The 21,181-nt window shown below is 37.6% G+C and overlaps 1 protein-coding gene across 1 annotated transcript in view; it reads right to left on the bottom strand.

Annotated features, from left to right (window-relative positions):
• The window catches only part of LOC105218041 (uncharacterized), a 100,159-nt gene that overhangs the window by 38,719 nt on the left and 40,259 nt on the right, over positions 1-21,181 (bottom strand). Inside the window, exon 2 of the mRNA XM_011193379.3 lies at positions 15,128-16,286. Within this exon, the coding sequence (XP_011191681.2) occupies positions 15,128-16,205 (1,078 nt within the window). The 5' untranslated portion in view covers positions 16,206-16,286. The remainder of the gene's footprint in view (positions 1-15,127; positions 16,287-21,181) is intronic.

Raw genomic sequence — 21,181 nt, 5'->3', positions numbered from 1 at the left:
GTTTGTTTTGTGTTACTGTGTTGCTGATATCATCTTGTTGTTAACCAACCATGAATTTTATGATTTATATCCAACATGGTATCGGCAAGTAATGATCAGAATTTGAACGAATTTAGGATCCTTAATTACTAAAGATAACATAAAGATTTGCTATTTGAGTGTATCTCGTTTTGGAATGTTTTAAAAAATGCTTAATTATTTTTATCCCGGCCTTATCACATTTCACTACAAAGTCATTTTCTAGTTTCTACTCTTAACCGCCACTCGAAATATAATAAAAGAGCTAAGTGAATATAAACGGATTTACTAGATATTTGACACAAGGCAAAAAGGTAAAATAAAACATTTTTTTGCTTGAAACATCTTGTTCACTCCATTTTGGCTGACCCTGCTCTTCTTATTGAACCGTAGTTCAAAAGCGAATTATGTTTATATGGATGCTTACGTGGACACCATTACAATACCAACCGCCTTAGAGGTGCCAGCATGACATGTACAGTCGGATGGACTACTTTGTACTTCTTCTCATATGTATTCAAGGCCATATCTCAATAAAAACGGCGTCTCAAAAGCACTAATGACACTAGTAAAATTGGGAACCTGAGAGAAGATATTTTTGACAGCTGATGAACCTTGCATTTAATATAAGGTAACTTCTCTCATATATTGGTCTTTCTAATAGAACTTATTGCAATAGACTTTGTGGACTAAAAGGATCGGTAATCCTAGAAGTAGGTTACCTCATTTCTACCTTTGCCAGAAAAGCTCCATCGCCTTTTATTCGTAAACTTTAAACATTTTCTAAAGATTCTAATCCTTACATATATTTGTAGATATATATGTGAGTGTAGACATGCATATGTATGTCTACTTGCCACCACCTTTTCGCTTGCTTAGTCAATTTGCGTAGCTTTTTTCATTTGTTATTCCGTTAACTCGCTTTCAACTGCCGAGACATTCCGTGCGATGCAACTGCAATGGAGCGCATCCAAGGATGGGACAAATTGCTGGAGCACAGCATGCGATGTAATGACGAAACATGAGCAGCTGACGGCTGCTTGCCGACAAGGCGGCTCTGTGTACGAATCATTTCATATGAACTCGGTGTGGTGTCTGCGCACGTATGTATTTAGCCTTGTAAATACGTATGTCCTCGTGAGTATGTATTGCCAATGCCTCCATGCAGCATGCCGTGAGTGTCTAACTGCTTTATTACTGCTAGTTTTTTACTTACGCCTTCATCTCTATTTCGTGTCGCCGGGCAAAGCCAGCTGCCTGCAATCGATATGACAAATGACTTTTGTACGAGCAATCGAATGAAAAGTTGTTATTGTCAAATGGCTTTTAATGCCGATATGGAGCTGGAGATACTGCAAGTGAATGCCAGCCACACAAGTCTGCATATTGTAACGGGTGATTTTTTTGAGGTTAGGATTTTCATGCATTAGTATTTGACAGATCACGTGGGATTTCAGACATGGTGTCAAAGAGAAAGATGCTCAGTATGCTTTGACATTTCATCATGAATAGACTTACTAACGAGCAACGCTTGCAAATCATTGAATTTTATTACCAAAATCAGTGTTCGGTTCGAAATGTGTTTCGCGCTTTACGTCCGATTTATGGTCTACATAATCGACCAAGTGAGCAAACAATTAATGCGATTGTGACCAAGTTTCGCACTCAGTTTACTTTATTGGACATTAAACCAACCACACGAATGCGTACAGTGCGTACAGAAGAGAATATTGCGTCTGTTTCTGAGAGTGTGGCTGAAGACCGTGAAATGTCGATTCGTCGCCGTTCGCAGCAATTGGGTTTGTGTTATTCGACCACATGGAAGATTTTACGCAAAGATCTTGGTGTAAAACCGTATAAAATACAGCTCGTGCAAGAACTGAAGCCGAACGATCTGCCACAACGTCGAATTTTCAGTGAATGGGCCCTAGAAAAGTTGGCAGAAAATCCGCTTTTTTATCGACAAATTTTGTTCAGCGATGAGGCTCATTTCTGGTTGAATGGCTACGTAAATAAGCAAAATTGCCGCATTTGGGGTGAAGAGCAACCAGAAGCCGTTCAAGAACTGCCCATGCATCCCGAAAAATGCACTGTTTGGTGTGGTTTGTACGCTGGTGGAATCATTGGACCGTATTTTTTCAAAGATGCTGTTGGACGCAACGTTACGGTGAATGGCGATCGCTATCGTTCGATGCTAACAAACTTTTTGTTGCCAAAAATGGAAGAACTGAACTTGGTTGACATGTGGTTTCAACAAGATGGCGCTACATGCCACACAGCTCGCGATTCTATGGCCATTTTGAGGGAAAACTTCGGAGAACAATTCATCTCAAGAAATGGACCCGTAAGTTGGCCACCAAGATCATGCGATTTAACGCCTTTAGACTATTTTTTGTGGGGCTACGTCAAGTCTAAAGTCTACAGAAATAAGCCAGCAACTATTCCAGCTTTGGAAGACAACATTTCCGAAGAAATTCGGGCTATTCCGGCCGAAATGCTCGAAAAAGTTGCCCAAAATTGGACTTTCCGAATGGACCACCTAAGACGCAGCCGCGGTCAACATTTAAATGAAATTATCTTCAAAAAGTAAATGTCATGAACCAATCTAACGTTTCAAATTTTATGCGTTTTTTTTTAAAAAAAAGTTATCAAGCTCTTAAAAAATCACCCTTTATATTCGTGTAAGTATGTTTGGACTCCAGCTGTAGGCACATTTCCATGTGAACTTTCGATTGTCGGAAATCTTTAGAGCAAATCAATAATCTGAACTACTTAATTTTAATTAGCATTGATGGGTTGACTATCAAGTAGACATCGACAGCGATTTCCTTTATCGGAAAAACTTCTAAGCTTCATTATTCTTTAAAGAGAGTTTAGTCCATTTTTGTTGGAATTAATGCTTTAAAAACCGAGTTTAGTTGCTCCGAGTTTAACCTGTGAGGCATGAATTTAATTGCTCAGTAGGTCTATGCTCACTATTTGACTTGACTTTGGCGATCGATGTCAGTTGCTAACGGCAACTTCATGCACAAAAGAAACGCCCACGGCGCTGTGTGGACGCCGGTTAATTAAATTATACAGCTGTTAATGTAATTTCGGGACGAAAGGTTTCATTTAACTCGCTCAATTCACCGAATACATGCAAATGTTGTATGTGTGGAGCTTAGTATATACATACCTGCCTTGTACTGAAACTTTTTCACTCTTCTTATTTTTCGTTAATAATTTGTCCTTTATCGTTTGTTGTTTGTTGTTTGCCGTTTGAAGTTTTTCCATCGAGCAGCATTTCCAAAGTTTATTGCCACCGCTCTGCTGTGACCTACCTCTCCATTGCCTTGGACGCTTGCAAGTATTCTTATTTAATTGGCCGTCTCTGCGCCTTGTTTATTGATTTTCTTAATATATTTTGTTGTTTGTTGTTTTTTGTTGCTTTCTTGTTAGTTGTAGCTTTCTGCAACCCGAGCACAGAGTTTCGCCTTCAACTTTATCCTAGCACCTGCCCAGTAACGGTAATCGTTTTGTAGGAAACTCACAAACTAGCTTCTCGCCTCCGGGCACCGTGCTGTTGCTGTCTTTCCATGTTCCGTTACAAGTTTCATGAGTAGTGTTGCCGAGTTCCTCGCCACTTTCATCAATGGAACGTGTCATTCTTCGTTACGTTGCGTTGTTGTTTAGTTTAGCAGTTTCGTAACCAAGAAATGGACATCAATTACTTGCCTCGTAACACGGATTCCGTCCGTCCGTCCGTGCGTCCGTTAGCCCGTTTGTCCTATTTTGCCGCTGCCGCCGGATATGCTGCTAGGACTGCGCTGCCCATAAAAGTTTATCATGTCTTCTTGCGGATAGTTTCCTGCTCTCGAATGATCGCTCCATGAAATTTCACTACTTTCGCTCCAATTTTTGCGCTTATTATTAAGTTCCTCCGCATTGTTTTTATTTCACAAAATACTTTGTGTTAGTTGATTCTTTCATGCTACTGCTAAATTGGCAAATTCAATTGCTTACTTTACCGGAAGAGGGGCGGCGCTGCGCTGCAGAAACACCAAAAAAAAAAAAAACGAAAAACAAAAAACAAAAAGCCCACAACAACAACCAGGCAAAATAAATAAATGGCAAACATTTCAGTTGAGTTGAGTTTGAGTTTAGTTCGGCTCTATGCTGCTCAGCATATTGCATTGTTCAATTTGTTACTGCCATGATGTTGTTACTTCTTGTTTTCCCCTGTACTCGTAGTAGTTCCCTTATTGTTTTCGTCTGCGTCATTGTTGCTGGCTTTTTTCTGCTCGCCTCGCCTCGCCTCGCCTCGCCTCGCCTCGATTCAACATGAATTTCATATCACAGTTACAAAGGTATATCCGTATTTGTTCCTGCTGCTGTTGTTATTGTTATTGTTGTTGCCGTGCAATTTTCTTCATTCCGTGTGCTCGGCAAATAGTTGCTCTCATTTGTTTTCATTCATTTGCTTCCTCAATTTTCATTTGTTTTCTCAATATACAAATTCGCATTTTTTGCCGCTTTTATTTCTTCCTTGTTTTTTGCTTACGCCTTTATCGAGTATTTCCAACTAAATTTCTTTGACTAGAATTTAGTACGGCTTTTAGTTAAACCTTTGTCTCTTCATTTAGTCTTTTTCGTTGTATATGGCTGGTATGCGCCCCGTATTCGGTACAATTGCCTTATTGTCTTCTCGGAGACAAAGTAGTATATTCAACTAGTTCAATTTTTTGCTTCGCTTTTATGAGGCTGAAAATAGTGTCATGCCCGCCTGCAGGCCACTGGGTCACACTTTAATAAGCTATTTACTACGAAAGCCGCTTAACGGTGTGCCTTGCGAGAACGCATTGATCTAGGAGAATTTAATTGGTAAGCTACTTAGTAGTTTCATTTAACTTATGAAACAATCGTCTTCAATAAGTTTTTAGATAGACTATAGGAGATATAATTTCCAATAAATTCTCGCTCATACTTTGGCAGGCGGAAGAACAAGTGTCAAGCTTTTGTTCACAAACGTCTGTAAGAAGCCTAATAGAATTAGAGTTAACTAATGCCTCAAATAGAGATGGAGAAGAGAATTAGAAGTCATAACTTGTAGCCTTGTTGTAGAACTATCAAATACTAAAATTGCAAAGTTTCGAATTTTCTAAATATTTTCAAAGTATTTTTTTATAATTTCCACTTTCATTTCAAAAGTTGACGGTCATCATATTATAAAGGACATTAAATATGAGCACTTAACCCTACATATAAATTACATTTATGTTTAAACTGCCTTCCCCATATAAATACCATAAATAATATGCGCATTGTAATGAAAAGGGCAACTCTTTAATTGAATTTCAGCGGGAGCTGTAATTAGAGGACTTTAGGACATACTTTTGTCTTATTAATGGCGCAATAAAAAAATTAATTCATCCTTGTATCTGTGTTGGTGCAACTTGATGACACTTTGAAGTTCAACAATTTACATTTTTGCAGACGCAATGGCGCCGCTGCGCAGTCTTTGTGCGTTAAAAGATTCTTCTTAACGCTTATTTCCTTTTCACTTTTTCCTTAAATAATTCAACTCAACCTCAAGCAGGATTCAATGAAAATCACCCACTGCTTCGAGCTGGAGAGGATCGTTTGCGCCCTTGAAGTTGTCACTTTCACAAGCGACGGAGGCAGCAATAAAGCAATTTTTATGATTTTATGTGTCATGAATGCGTTAATGTTTCGACAGCACCGCCCACGAGCGTGGTGAAAGAAATCGAATGGAGGCAATACAAAACAGCGGGTTGCTTCCTTTTGTTAATTAAAACTTGGCGACCAAAGGGTCACAAGCGCGAAAGCAGTTGGCGTGAGCGACGCGTGTAACTGCCGTAGACATTTTTTACTTTATTCAAATTTTTCCTTTGTGTTTTTAAAAAAGTTCGTATTAATTTTTCACATTAAATTCCCAACTTTTCGAAGTTAAAAAAAATTTCAACAAATCAAATTTTTATTAGTGGCAACGCTGTGATAATTTGTTTATTTGACGCAACGCCTGAATTGTATTTTTTCTGCTTTTCGAAGTTAGCACCCAAAATCGAAATATTTTTCTTCGAATTTCGAAAATATTTGAAAGCATTATGTTACAAACAAAAAAAGAAAAATGTGAACAATATTAATATTCTCCTATTATTTCCATGGTATAACATTTTTCGATATTTTTTGTATGTTCGAAAAATATAAAAACCTTCTTTTTCGAAAAATACCAATTTTGGAAAACTTAGTATGTTTATGAATGAAAAAGGTAATAAGTTATAAATTTCGAAATTAGATTTTCGAAGTCGAATATTTCGATTTCGAAGGCCAACTTCGAAAAAAATTATTTGGTCCAATACCTTAAAAAATAAAATTTTGTCGTATAGAATTATCTATACCAAATTTTATTTTTTTGTTCGAAATTATCAAAAATAAATAAATAAAAGCTTTTCATAACCTCTCCTTCTGACTTCAACCTAACACAGAATAGAAAGTCATTAAAATTAATTATTGCCAAATAAGTTGCGTTTGCCTTTACAAACTCATTGTCCGATCTTTGTGCTGGGCATAAAAAACTCCGAAAATAAAAAGGCAAATCACGAAACTTTCGGAATTATTGCATGCAAATTTAGCCAAAACAATATTTTTCCATGGATTCGCAAAAAGTGCGTTTCATTTTTTAATATTTTCAACACATGTCATGTTGTTTTTGTTGTCGATTCAATTTTTTTAAGCCGAAACATATTGAAAAGCTTGTAAGCGCACGCGATGCGGTGCGGTGCGGTCAGAGTTGAGGCTCATTAGCAGCTATTATAAATCCACCAATTACATGCACTTGTACACATTTTTAAAAGTGTTGACACACAAACCTGATAATAAATATCTAATTTACAATTAGTGTAATCCCATAATGTGAACTGCTTTGCTGCGTACATATTGTATACTCGTGTTCAGTATTTGTCATTAGCGCCTTTTCAACTGGCCAACACGCAAAGTGGAAATAATTGCATTGCAGTTAATATTGCATATTAATAATTCATTTCATATAATTACAAATTAAAAGAACATATGCAGCCACGAAACACACATACACACGCGTATCCGTGTGTGTGTGCATGCATTCATGCCAATATTATTAATTATGCAGTGGCCTAGGCTATGGGGCGCAGCGCAGCGCCATTAACAAGCACGTGTGTGTGTGTTGAAAGGGGAGATTGGGAGATTGGGAGGTTGCAATGCAAATTAGAAATTAAATAAAATAGTTTTTAGGCGTTAGCATTAATAACATTTCCATATAATGAAGCAATATTTGCGATGTAATTAGTATTTTCCCCACACACTCGATTCCATTATGACATATTATAAAATCATATAAAGCATTATGGTTATAGTCAGGAATATAAATTTTAACTCAATGTCAGTGTGATTTGCTGCTCTCTGTGTACTTTAGCTTAAACGCATAGTAATTCTGTTTAACAGAATTTTTGTAGTATACACTTCCATAAATTGCGTGTGCTTTAAATGAGCCCGCAATTTAAAACTATGAAAAATTTAACCGCGAAAGCCAAGTGGCGCAAAAAGCCTTAAGCTACTTTTTTCCCCAGCACATCACAACCCTCCACACAGCAAACACATGCGATAACAAAGTAAGCAGCACAACTCCTCGTGGCTGCCACACATCGAGGCGCCGAGTACGAACAGCTTCGCGGCGAAGCTTCAAAGTCATGCTTTGCATTTCACTCCATTTTTGACTGTCTGGCAAGTGCCACTTTTCTCGCATATAAACTTTGTAGACTTGCGGAGCTGCAGCGAATATACGAGGGCTGCTATATATATTTCTGGTCTAGGCAACACTAAGTGTTGCCAGGTGCAATCTGACATTTCCATGTGAAAGTTTGACATTTTTGGCATAACATCACTCAGATCGTTTTGTCATTTAATCGTGAATTGTTTTATTTACAGGGAATTAAAAAATTGATCTCGGCCAAAAAATGGAATTAACTCGTGAACATTTTCGTGCGATCATTTTTCACAACTTTCGACGTGGATTATCGCGACAAGAGTACACCGATGAACTAAAACCTTTGTATGGCTATGAAGCACCATCCTATAGCACTGTGAAAAACTGGTACAACGAATTCAATCGTGGTCGACACTCGCTCAAAGACGAACTCCGTGAAGGTCGTCCAAAAACAGCCGTTGTGCCAAAAAACATCGATGCCGTACGTGAACTGATAATGCAAGACCGTCATGTAACATACCTTCAGATAGAGGCATGCCTATGCATTTCTCCCACCAGCATACATTCGATATTGCATGACCACCTGGCCGTAAAAAAGGTTTGTTCTCGTTGGATCCCGTACAATTTGACAATCGCTCAAAAAAAGGCTCGTGTGGATTGGTGTAAAGAAATGCTGAAAAAATACGATCGCGGTGCTTCAAAAGACGTTTATAAGATCTTCACAGGTGACGAATCATAGATCTATGCGTACGCGCACGAAACAAAACAGCAATCGACCGTGTGGGTCTTCCAAGACGAGCCAAATCCAACGAAAGTTATTCGTGGAAGAAGCACTTCAAAGCAAATGGTCGCCTGTTTCTTCGGCAAAACTGGTCATGTGGCGACTGTTCCGCTTGAGCAACGCGTAGGACGGTCAATTCTGAGTTATACCAACATTTGTTTGCCTGAAGTCTTCGGAGAAATTCGAAAAACGAACAAGAGAAGACGCACCATGACAATGCGAGCTCTCATACATCGGCTCAAACCAGCGCCAACTATTTTCGTCGCCAGAAGATGCTGTTGAAGCATTCAAAAATCATGTTTTTGGAGGTGTCTCAATCGGAGTGGATAAAGTGCTTCGAAAATTGGTTTGAGCGCATGCAAAAGTGTATAAATTTTTATGGAGAATATTTTGAAAAAGAATAAAACCATTTTCGTTGATAAATATCCCTATTTTCATTATTAGGCCAGAAATATATATAGCAGCCCTCGTAGCCAGACTGCTGAGAATATATGCATTTTTGTTTTTTTTTGTGCTCGTATTATCCTGCTATTTGCCTTAGAAAGAAAATGTAGAAATTCCGTGAAAACCCGACGTTCCAGCTGCTGCAGCTTAGCTACACTTTGGCTTATCATCAACACATAAGAGAGTAACACACATAGGAGAAGCATATTACTTTTGTTGCTGTCAACCATAGTCGGCTAGCGACATCGCGAGCCACCGCAAATGAAAAGCAGTGGCCAGAATCCAATGCAGGTCCAAACCTATACATAAACCATATGCGAGTATGCATCCCTATGTGATGTATAATCGTAATACAGTTAAATAGGAAAAGAGAGATAGGTTTATTCGCAGTTCGCATGCCACGATTTAAGCATTTGTAGCTTTTCTGTTGTGAAAAATATTTGATCGGCAGTATATGGAAAATATTTGGATTCTGTTGAATAGTACAGTGGCATTACCAGAATCTGTTTGCTTAGTTTTCTCCCAGAATGTCGAAGAATGTTCAAATTTGAAATTCAAAATTTTTATATTTTCTACAAGTAAGTGCGAAAATTATTTCTGGAATATTTGAAAATTCAACAGCAGTCTTAAGGGAGAACCTTTATATAATATATAAGAATTTACAGCTACAGATCAAAGATCACTGACTTGGTCTCCAAGAGCTTTAAAGAAGTATACTCTTTAATCATGCATATAACATTTTAACATATCCGTAACATATAAAACATGTTAGCATCTTGCTTCTGTATGAGTCTCCGCTCTTCAACGCAAGTTGACCAGTCTCAAGGCTAGCAGTTAAGCACACAAACCGCCATAATTACAAACCATGTATGCCACACATACAGTGATGCCATATGAGAATATTTTCCTTTTTTGTGTTTTGTGATGAAGCACAAGTGAGTCAAGGTTTTAAATGAAACCAAAATCTTATGAACAAAAAGCGCATTTAAAACACAGTGAAATCTCATGAAAATGCCACACTCGACCATAGCGAAAACAATGGCGGCCGACGCCATGACGCTGCACTTTAATTTGTGATGTAAAACGTATTTTTCCCCAAGTGTCATTGCGATATGCACACAGACTACCCCCACATATGTATTTAGTACACCATATATCTGTATATGTAGTATGTATATAAAAATATTTAAATGTGCACCCCACTCCCTGCACTCCCTTACTCGCATGCACATATAGTCATGCATTTTGTTGCTGTGTGTGTGTGTGTGAATATCCCGTTGTTATTTATTACACGCTGCTCTGCCCAGCCGCAAGTTTGTGCAAAACGCTCGCATGTTCCCATCAAAAATGGACGAAGAAAACGAACGACGATAAAGCTGAATAAAATGTTATGCGGCGGCTAAATGAGAAAAGTTGCATTGCCACAACTGTAGAGAACAAGGCGTTGCAAGGCGCATCGACCTTAACATAGTATAGACAAGCATAGCATAAATATATGTATACTATTTTATGTATGGTATATGCATTATGATGGACTACATTTCAGAGTAGCGTTGCCGAAATTCGGCCAAAGCAGCACCAGCATGCCAATGGAAAAGGAATGTTGAGCAGAACTGTTATTATGTTTGAACTTTATGGAGAAAAAATATCATTTATTGATAGTAAAAGATAGTTCTTTATCGCATCACACTACCTCCAAAGAGACAGTTGTGTTTTGTAAAATTGGGGAATGCCAATGGAGGAAAATGGTAGCTTCATTATTTCTTCGGAATTCGAAGACTTTACTGTGTGCTTATTATCCTTTGTGATGCTTCAGGTATTTATACTTGCTGGTGAATATTAAGCTCATATCGGATTTTTCTTGATACTTCGGGCGCATTCCCCTTTTTGTGCATAACTGTCTACATATGAACATCACAAGGCCGCAAAAAACTATGTACATTATACTAAATAACAGCCAAAGAGGCTTCAAACACTACTTACTTTGCTAAAAATTTCAAGTTTTCGATAGTTCTCTGCCTGAAACACTTGTTTTAACATTTAAATGTTGTACATTTCTACAAAATGCTCGTAGACACGACTTTTGAATGCGTTGTTCTTTTCAATGCACAGTGCCACTGCACATTAACTTTAATTAAGTAGATTTTGTAGCGCGTTTGCGTTTTAGTGGCTACGACGCCGCCAGCAACAAATGTGGCAAGCACAACATTTATGCAAATAGCAGTGTATTTTATAATTGGATTCAGCTGATTGCTGTATTTAAAAGCTAAAGTGGCTGCACTTAAAAAATTACCGCGCATAAAAACAGTCTCCACAATGCTTTGGGAAAATGCGATGCAGCATGAGAAGGCTTGTGGGATATTTTAAAGCGATATCGCTAGACAATAAAATATTATTGTATACTACTTGGTATGGTGTACGAGAACGTAGATGAAGCTGAGGCTGTCAGGTGTTGATAACAACACTAAGTTATCGGGTGTAAGAAATTATGAAAGCTTACAAGAGCTTTTATGAAAGCTTCGAAAATCTTATATGAAAGCTTAGAAGAGCTTTTATGAAAGCTTTGAAAATCTTATATGAAAGCTTATAAGAGCTTTAACTACCTACTACTTCATATTTTTAACCCCTTAGCACTCTATACTAAAGCTACCATGAGTTGTACCAAGGTTAATTGCCCTACATTATAATCCCAGATTCGGTCGAACCAATTCAATTACTCATCATCTAATTTTTGCTAAAGCAACCATGTGAAAGTGCTTGTTGTGTGCGGCTTCGGGTGAAAGCGAGCAAGAAAGCACACACTTGCAAGTTCTGGCAGACTATTCAGAAGTAATTCCAACAGCTGCAGTGTTAGCCACAAACAAATGCTTTCGATTAAAAGTTGAGTAAAAAACATGCCGATGCAACTTTCACAATGAAAATGTCCTTGCAACATAATTACGTTTAAAGGAATTTCTTTGCAACAGCACACAAACACACACACACATTGACGCAATAAAGTTTTACACACCGCCACCAGCGCCAGCAAGCAAATACTTAGTAGTTGGAGTGTATGAAAACAAGCGAAGGAAACTTGCAACATTGCTGGCTTCGCACAGCCTGCTGAGTGCGCCGTGGCGTATACGTATCACTTCATTTGCGCACAGCTCGTTGAAAAGGAGGAGGAAGAGGGGTGCACGTTTGTACTCGTTGGTGGTGCTGATGACGCTGGCAAAAGCTAGAAAACTTAAATGTGCACGTGCCAAGGTGCATAAAGCATTGTTGAAGAGCACTGGAAGCCCTGCACGCAGCTGAGTCACCTATTTACCTTGTGGCAAATGGAAGGGGAGGGATAATGCATAACGCAGCGGTGGTGGCAAACAGTGACAAAGTAGTTGATGGTTAGTGTCTTAATTTCATTTGAAAGTTGCCAGCAAGCACACACACACACACATACACACGCCGGCAGCCAACTTCTGCCACATGTGTTGTAATTTGTTTGCTGCCTCACTTTTGCTGCCACAATATTTTTTCGCTTAGTTGAGCAAAGTTGCTTGAGTTAGCCAACAAAAAATGACTTGTCGTAAGAAAGTTTCTGCAAAATCACTAAATGTGAGTATGATTTTCCATCGTTTCTTTCGCACTTTTATGGCGTGGCGTGTGTGGCGCTCATATGTGCGAGTGAGTTTAAGTGAGGAATAAAGGATTTTCTTGACATTCCTAAATGACGAACTAACACAATTTTCATTATGCGTAAGAACTTAGTGAAATATTTATGCTCTCCCCGCACCTGTGTGTGTGTGGTGTGTTTAACACAACAATTACTAAGGCTTGCTCGGGCTTTATGCCGCCATTTAACGAGCGTTCTCTGGCATTGTTATGTTGAGTACTACTCGCTTATACGCGTGCGATTGTCAGTTGGTTTCAATCAGTTTATCGTCAATCGGTGATTTGATCGATCTGCGCTGGCTTTTATTCGACGCTGATTTTATTTCAAAATTAAGTCATTAAGTTGTCGGAATGTGAAATTCGATATTGTGCGCTGGGGTTTTTTGTATATCATTAATTAAGCTGTCCAATAAAATTTGTAAAAACAACTACAACCTTTAGTGACTTTTGAAAAGTAGTTAAGTATTTTATTGAGCGGACAGCGTGCTTGATGAAGCTTATCTGCAGATGATTGACGGCTGACATTGGAATGAACGTAAATCGTTGGCACTTGCTGAATGAACTCGTTTTTGTCTTTTTTTTTTTATGGGAAAACTTGAAAAACCAAAAATTATTTACAGTTGAACTTCCATAACTCGAACTGCTCTAACTCGAAGTTCTCCATAATTCGAATTATGGAATTGGCAATAGAAGTCAAAATTCATACAAATTATATTCTGTAACTCGGAAGTTAGAAGTTAGAAGAAGGTTAGAGATCGAGGTTCTGTAAAACCGAAATGTTGAATTATGATTTCTAATTCATTCAAGTTTAAGTCTTAAAAAAGTCAAAAATGTTAAATGAATTTATTATTGAACGCAGAAAACAAATTATTTTGGGTTCAGTAACTATCGATAGTGTTTAACCAAACAACTCCTCTACTTGAAGTCGCACATGAATGAGAATATACAACTAATTTAAGTGCACAGCAGGAGTGGAGGCCTTTAATTGATTTCATTAAAGTAATCTAATTAATATACTCAACTCAACTAAATCTGTAACTTTAAAATTCCTTCATCAAAATGTTGCAATATATTTCATTTTGTATGTTGATTTAGTATTTTTTATTAATGCGAGCAATTAATGCGAACGAGTTAAAGAAAACACGCACCAGTATTTATACGCACATTTGCGCTTTAGTTAGATGTTTAAAAACTTTGAATTGGTCTCCCGAGTGCATTTAGGTAATTCATTAACCATTTACATGCCCATATACCAGGGAATTGGCTCACTTCTTCACTTGCGATTTCGCATTACAAACTCCAAAGCTGATATATGAAGACAACACACTTATTAGCATACATACATATATGTAAATATGAGATTGCTTATTTATGAGCTTCAGCAAGTTTCTCATTAATGGCATACCCCTGAGGCCAGCCCAAGTGATTTGTTGTTTATTTGGTGTGTTTTGTTTGTGTTTAATATTTAGAAGGTGTTTCTAGTTGCTGGTGTGCATTATGTAAATTTTGCACTTGATTAGACTTTTAAATAATACTAGTTTTGCTTCACTTTTGGCTAAAATCAGCAGGTCTTAAATGCTGAAGCACTTTTATCCACTTCATTCTGACTAATTTTTGGCGAAAGGTGTGCATTTGAATTATCACAGTTTAGAGATGGAACACTTATAATAAGTCATATAATTATTTTTTATTAAATGAGTACCATTTCTTGCGCTTCAGTGGGTACTTTCTCCAAAGACATCATATACGATTTCGCATTATGAATACTTTCGAGTTCCCTGTTGTCTTTATACCTTATAAGTATGTCAAGATGTGAGACAACTAACTGATATTTTTGGCAGATATTTTTGTGAATATACAGGTAATATGATTTGGAGTCACAAATAGAAGGAATTGGCCCATTCCCAGCATTCTCCTAACTCTCATACATATGTATATCCGTTATATAAAGGGTTTGTCAAGCTGATTTTCAGTGATTGATCAACAATGTATATAAGATCGTAAATTGATTAAATTGATACACATTTTTCGATAGATCACATATATCTAGTTTAACGAGTTTTACTAGGTCGCTTGATTCTAAAGAATATATTTCAACATTAAGTTGATACTAAGAGGTAGTGTTATCTATAGTTCAATCTAATATTTAATGCTAAATTACTAGAAATTTCTCGTAAATTGTACATTGATTTTATGATAATGCCACTATTTTATAATGATGTCTTATGAACTTACAAATTTCGGCAGTGATCTAACTTAGCACCACCTTACTTGTTTCGTTTTAACAATCAAATAAATAACATACACCCCTCTGTGTATTATTATGTGATTATTCAAGTGCAAATCATTTGTTATTATTTCAACACCCGCTTAAATCATCATTGCGGAACGCCTAAATTTATGCCACAGATTTCAAATAACCTAACCTCACATGTAATATAGTGTGGATATGTAACTACGATATATGTATGTATGGGTGTATGACGACTCACCTGGTCTATCCAGTTCGTGTATCAGTTCGTCCGGTTCTAAATACGTGGCGGCCACCATAAATGTTGTACGCGTCAATTCCGCCGACCGCCAGTCACGTCCACCGTTTGTGAAGAGCACTAAGCACACACCGAATAGCCACCACAGATAATATGTTGTCGCAGCCTGCGAGGCGGCCGATGTGACGGCCTTAAATATGTATGTGGCATGACGGCTGCCCTGCGCTGCTGTCGCCGCCAACGAAACTTTCGCCGTCGCTGACGATGCGCAACCACGCGTTGACGATGAAGTGCACGACGACAACGACGACGATGATGTCGAAGGGAATAACGTGGTTGTGGTCAATGATGCCGCTGCTGCTGTGTTGGGTGTGTGAAGTGTTGCTGCTGTTGAATTGAATTTACTCGAGCTGCTGGTGCTGATGTGGTTGCTGCTACAATTGATATAGTTGCTGCTGTTGCTGCTGGTGGCGATGCATAGTGATGGCCACAGTCGCAATCGCTGTTGTTGTTGTTGCTGTTGGCCTTCATGTTGTGGCTGCTGTTGATTAAAATGTTGCCGCCGTTTATAGGACGCATTTTGCGGAAATTGCTGCTTATGCTGTGCGCTTTGTTGTTGCGTCTGCTCGACACAGCGCTTTGTTGTCACACACTTGTGCTGCTGGTCATGTAAGCGCTGATGATGATGGAGCTGCTGATGCTGCTGCTGTTGATAGCACTGATGCTGCTGGTCGTCGTATTGTGTTTGTTGCTGTTGATGTGGCACATTGCTGTGCTTGTGGTCGCGCTTATCGGTGTGTTGCACGCAGCAGTGTGTTCGCCGGTGCAGCATTCCCCCCTCCTGTGACGTGCTTGCTCGCTGTGTTTGTTCGCTGTTTGGCAGTCGTTGTAGTTCATCGGCGTGCAGCGTCGGCTCAATGTCGCCGCTATCACTGCGGCAGTTATTTTGCTCGGAGCTGTTGCTGTTGCTGTTGCCGCTGTTGTTGCTATTATTGTTTATACACTTTTTACATTTGCTATTCGCGGAGTTTTTGCAGCCAGCGATATTGTTAACCGCCGCATTCATTTTTAATTTAATCATTATATTATTTTTTCGTTGGAAAGTTTTTCACTGTGTATGCGTTATTGTCGCCGCAGTGTTCGTGAGCCCGTCGATTACTTCCTTCAAAAAACAAACAAACAAACATTCGCCCATTCATTCATTTATCGGTATGTTTTTACACTTCACTACACTTGATTGCTTGCCCTAACCGCCCGGTGCTTTCAGCGCGCGCTTTCCGCTTTGCGGTTGCGCTTGTTTTGTGTGCAAATATTTTTTGCCAGGACAATGGTTGCCTCAATCTATACTCGGATGTATGGATGTGTGTGTGTGCGCGGCGTGCAAATAATAAATTAATTTATTTGTGTTTGCATTTGAGTCTGTAATTGTCGATTGTCATTGTCGCTGCATTTGGTTTAGTTTATCAATGCCCGCAATGGGCGGCTTGTTTATTTTAAATTTGTTTGCTCGCGATTTACAAATTTTTTTACTTCATTGTAGTTGTTTTTATAACAACCTTTCGCATTTTAACAAGCGCATTTTCGCTCTGCGGTTTGCCGATAAAAAATATAAAAATTGGTAAATTTTCAAAAATATTTATGAATTTTTATTTCGAATTTAAACTTTCGAACGCTAACTACTTTAATTGTGATTACTAAAATAATATTTAATGTGGTTTAAAGGGTCAAACGATAGTGTTCGAAAAACATGTCCTTCCAAAAACTGAGTTCAGTTCAAAGCTTCACATATTAATTGAAGAAATTGAAATAATTTCCAAAAATATTTAAAAAAATATTTCGTTGGAAAAGAAGTTCAAGAAATCTTCTAAAAAACGTAGAACTAGCCTCTATTTTATTTTCTAAATCTACACTTGAACGAATGCTTCGAGAGATACTCGTTTAAGTTAGTATTGCCTCTTCCAGGAAAGTTAAAAGGAGAGACAACGTTTCTTCAAATTGCGTCGTGCGGTTTAGTTAGAGACCGTTTCCATCCATAACGATTCCTTACTCACACATACACATGTATATTTGCACGCGTGAGTGTATTTGTCAGTGCGCAATTCGAACCACTAACACGTTCGCAACAACAATGCTCACGTGCCTTTATTTACACCACAGTTGCTGCCGAACGGCAAAGGTTAATTCTTTGTGTTTTTGCTATTGCTGCTGCTTGTATTGCCAGTGTCAACGCGCTACGTGCGCTGCGTTGTAGAATACGCATATCGCATGTAATTCTTCGCTTCATATTTTGTTTTTGTTTTTGCTCTTCTATTCCTTTTTACACCAAGTATTTTCTATTGTCCTGCCCGATTGTTATTTTTGCAGGAAACACACTGTTTGTTTGTTGTTTGCTATTTGCTGCTGGTGTTGATGTTGCTTTTGTTGCTTTTTTACAGCAGGGATGTTATGTTTTTTGTTTTTTTTTTCTTTTTTGTTTCGATTTTTCGTACCTCTGCAATTTTTTCGCCCTTCCGTGAGTGCTGTTGTTGTTGTTGTTGTATGGCAATATTTGTTGTGTAATTTAATTCAATGTTTGCTCTCTCTTCCGTACACCACACTTTCAATTAAACAACAATTGATGTAGTTTTCATTTCCGCTACACTTGTATTCGCCAGCTGGACATGGACATGGCCTGCTAACACTCCGTTCTTCGTTTCCAGGGCTTTACGCTTCGCAGTCGCTTTGTTGATTTTTAATCTGTAACGGAAACAAAGTGTGACAATAAGTGTTTATGAATTATGGCAGCGTTTGCAATGCGGCAAATTAAAGTAATATTTTCCAAAATATTGTTCGAAATCTGAATGAGAAATCGCAAAAATTCGTTTAAAACAACAATCATATTTTATCATAACGCATTTGATAAACCGAAAGTAATATTTTGTATATACTCGAACATTTTTCACTGTAACTATATAAATCCAATATTAAATAAATTAATGCGGTTAAATAGGGGTATACAGTTTCATATAATATAAAAGTATTTTTGTTTTTTTTTTTTGACTAGAAATATATTCAATGTTATGCCAAAAATTTAGTTTTATTATAAAAGAAAGGGTTTGCCATTATGCTTTAAAAATGATTTCGGGCAAGTGGCCGCCGCAATTGGCTCGACTCCAGGCGATTGGCCCAATTTCCGACCACTTGAGCCAGTAAGTCAGCAAAAAAATGTTGTTATGGAGTATGTCTGTTCATTATGAAATGACAAAACAAACTGAGTTTAAATCAAGTGACAGCTCTCAAATAGACCAACTCCGAAAACGTAATGCCGAATTGAAAAGAACTCGATATTTAAGATTAAATTTTTACTTTTTAAGACAATTAGTAAATTAGTTAGAAATTTAATATTATAATAACATTTTATACTCTCGCAATTTATTTATTTAATTTTATTAATATAACAAATAATTTAACCCACATATTCGTCATATATATTGTATAAAATCCATTGAAAGTTGGAAACCATAATATTAGGTTAGAAGCACCGATGTCCTCTTGTTCTATATATGGGGCCTTGAAAACCTATGGTCCGATTTCGGCGATTTTTAGAATGGGGCTGCCACACTATATGCGGTATTTACGCAAAGTTCTTTTCCGATATCTTCACTAGTGCTTACTTTTATATTGTAAAGTAAACGATTCAGATCCACTTCAAAGTTCTGGTATATAGAAAGTAGGCGTGGTTGTGAAGCGATATGGCCTATTTTCACAGCATATCATTGGGATGTAAGGAAACTGTTATAAACCAAGTTTCATTGAAATCGGTCGAATAGTTCCTGAGATATTGTTTTTGACCCATAAGTGGGCGACGCCACGCCTATTTTCCATTTTGTAAAAAAAATCTGAGTGCAGCTTCCATCTGTCATTTCTTATGTGAAATTTAGTGTTTCGGACGTTTTTCATTAGTGAGATAACACACTTTTAGTAATTTTTAACCTAACCTTTGTATGTGAGGTGGGCGTGGTTATTATCCGATTCCAACTATTTTCATGGTGTATGATAGGGTACGTAAGAGTACCGACTTCAGAGAGTTTGGTTTATATAGCTTAATTGGTTTGCGATATATAAACAAATAACCGATTTGGGGGCGGGACAGACATCCGGATTTGAACTTTTCCCGTCACCCTCATCATTTTGATATATATAACCCTATATCTAACTCGTTTAGTTTTAGGACTTACAACCAACCGTTATGTGGACAAAACTATAATACTCTCGTAGCAACTTTGTTGCGAGAGTATAAAAAGAGTTGAACTCCAGTGAGAACAGCTTTATATCACAATTTCTATAAAATCCAATTTGAAACCGAAAATGTAGAGACCCAAGGCGTGTCTTTAGTTGAATTCCTTACTCAAACAAAATCAGAATTTTATTTTCAAATATCAATCGCACACTGGTCAGAATCAAAAACCTTTGTCTCCTTCAATTCCGAAAACGAACCTCCTATTGGAAAGGAAAATTTTATATAATAGCTTAATAATCGCCTAGCCAATTGTATTCAATACATTAAGATTTTAATTGAGAAACTAGTTCGCACTGCCGACTACTCGATTAACGATCGGCTGTTATGGTTTACAACTTTGCTTCCGCCGTTTTCCAATAGATGTCTCCAGGGTCAAGCACTGGTCGATTAAATCCATTTTTTTTATATCGTTCTTGGACATTTGTGTCAACATTAACCCAACAAAATATTTGTAGAGATCTGTTTGCATCCCAAACTTATTCTCAACTGAAAATGTCACTTTTTGAGCCGAATTCTCGACATTTGCGGGAAATTTTGCTTATTTTTAATTCCAAGAAAAGTGCGGCTGAGGCTCACCGACATTTGTAACCGTTTTTATACAAAAAAAACTTAAATTTACAAAAAACGGCGGAAGCAAAGTTGTAAACTTAATATATATTTTTCTTTTTGCCAAATTTACATCGTGAGCAACAACCCACAGAGGTACATTGAATTTTCAACTCGATTAAAAATTAATGTAGTAAAATTATATGTACCTTTATTTTGTATGGCAAATAGCTCTAAATCAGAGCAGAGGCGAAAATTCTATAAAGCTGTTGGAAAAATTAAAGTTTAATTAATTCTATAAGAATTATGTGGTCTTTTTTAGAGATAATTAATCCAGCAATCTTATTACGTCCAAATCGCTTACGTAAAAGCCAACATGATTCCATTTTACTATAAAATATATTTAACAAAGCAAATATCTCACTTGGAAAAACAAACTATTTGCGGCATTTTGAGAGCAATAACTTAATTTGGGCAGCGATAAAAATATTTATGCATACACTCTTACATCATGCGGGGAAAGCTGTAAAATTAAACGAGATTACGCGGAGCAAAAAACACGCGCGAACACAAAGCCATTTCACATAATGACTACATTAATACAATTATTGTCATACCAGCCGCAAATACAGATGTCAAATGTTTTGTGAATGGCGCGGCGAGATGGAGAATGCGCGGAATGAATGTGGACAATTTAAAAAATGTTAATGAAAATAAACTCACACGCACACGAGCACATGCTATATGTGTGTTACATGCGTGTGAGTGTGTGTGTGTGTGCATTAAGTAAACACAATAAATCAAATAGGGCAATAAGCAAACATTAAACAAGTGCATCATTAAAACATCAATTATCAAAGTAAACAAAAGTACTCGCGCGCGTGTGTGTGTGTGTGTTCGATTGTGTGCGTGGTGTTTACTGCGAGTATTTGTTGCATATTGTCGCTGTGTGGCTCTTATTGTTTTTTGTTGTATTTAGTACGATTTTCAACTGGTGGTGTGCGTACAGGTGGCCATACCAACACAGCAAAAACAACAAAAACACAACGCCAACCACAACAGTTAAAATCCGAAATGAATAAAATAGCAAAAATACGCTGAAATACTTGATTGAGTGGCAGCGAAATGAAAAGTAAATATTAAGGATTGAAATAAATCAGTGACGGCAGCGCAGCCAACGCCATGAAATGCTATAAAATGCTTTAAACAACATCTTTTGTATTCAAAGCGTC

The sequence above is a fragment of the Zeugodacus cucurbitae genome, chromosome 2, assembly GCF_028554725.1.
Source record: "Zeugodacus cucurbitae isolate PBARC_wt_2022May chromosome 2, idZeuCucr1.2, whole genome shotgun sequence".
Classification (NCBI taxonomy): domain Eukaryota; kingdom Metazoa; phylum Arthropoda; class Insecta; order Diptera; family Tephritidae; genus Zeugodacus; species Zeugodacus cucurbitae.
This window is presented reverse-complemented; position numbering and strand designations above follow the sequence as displayed.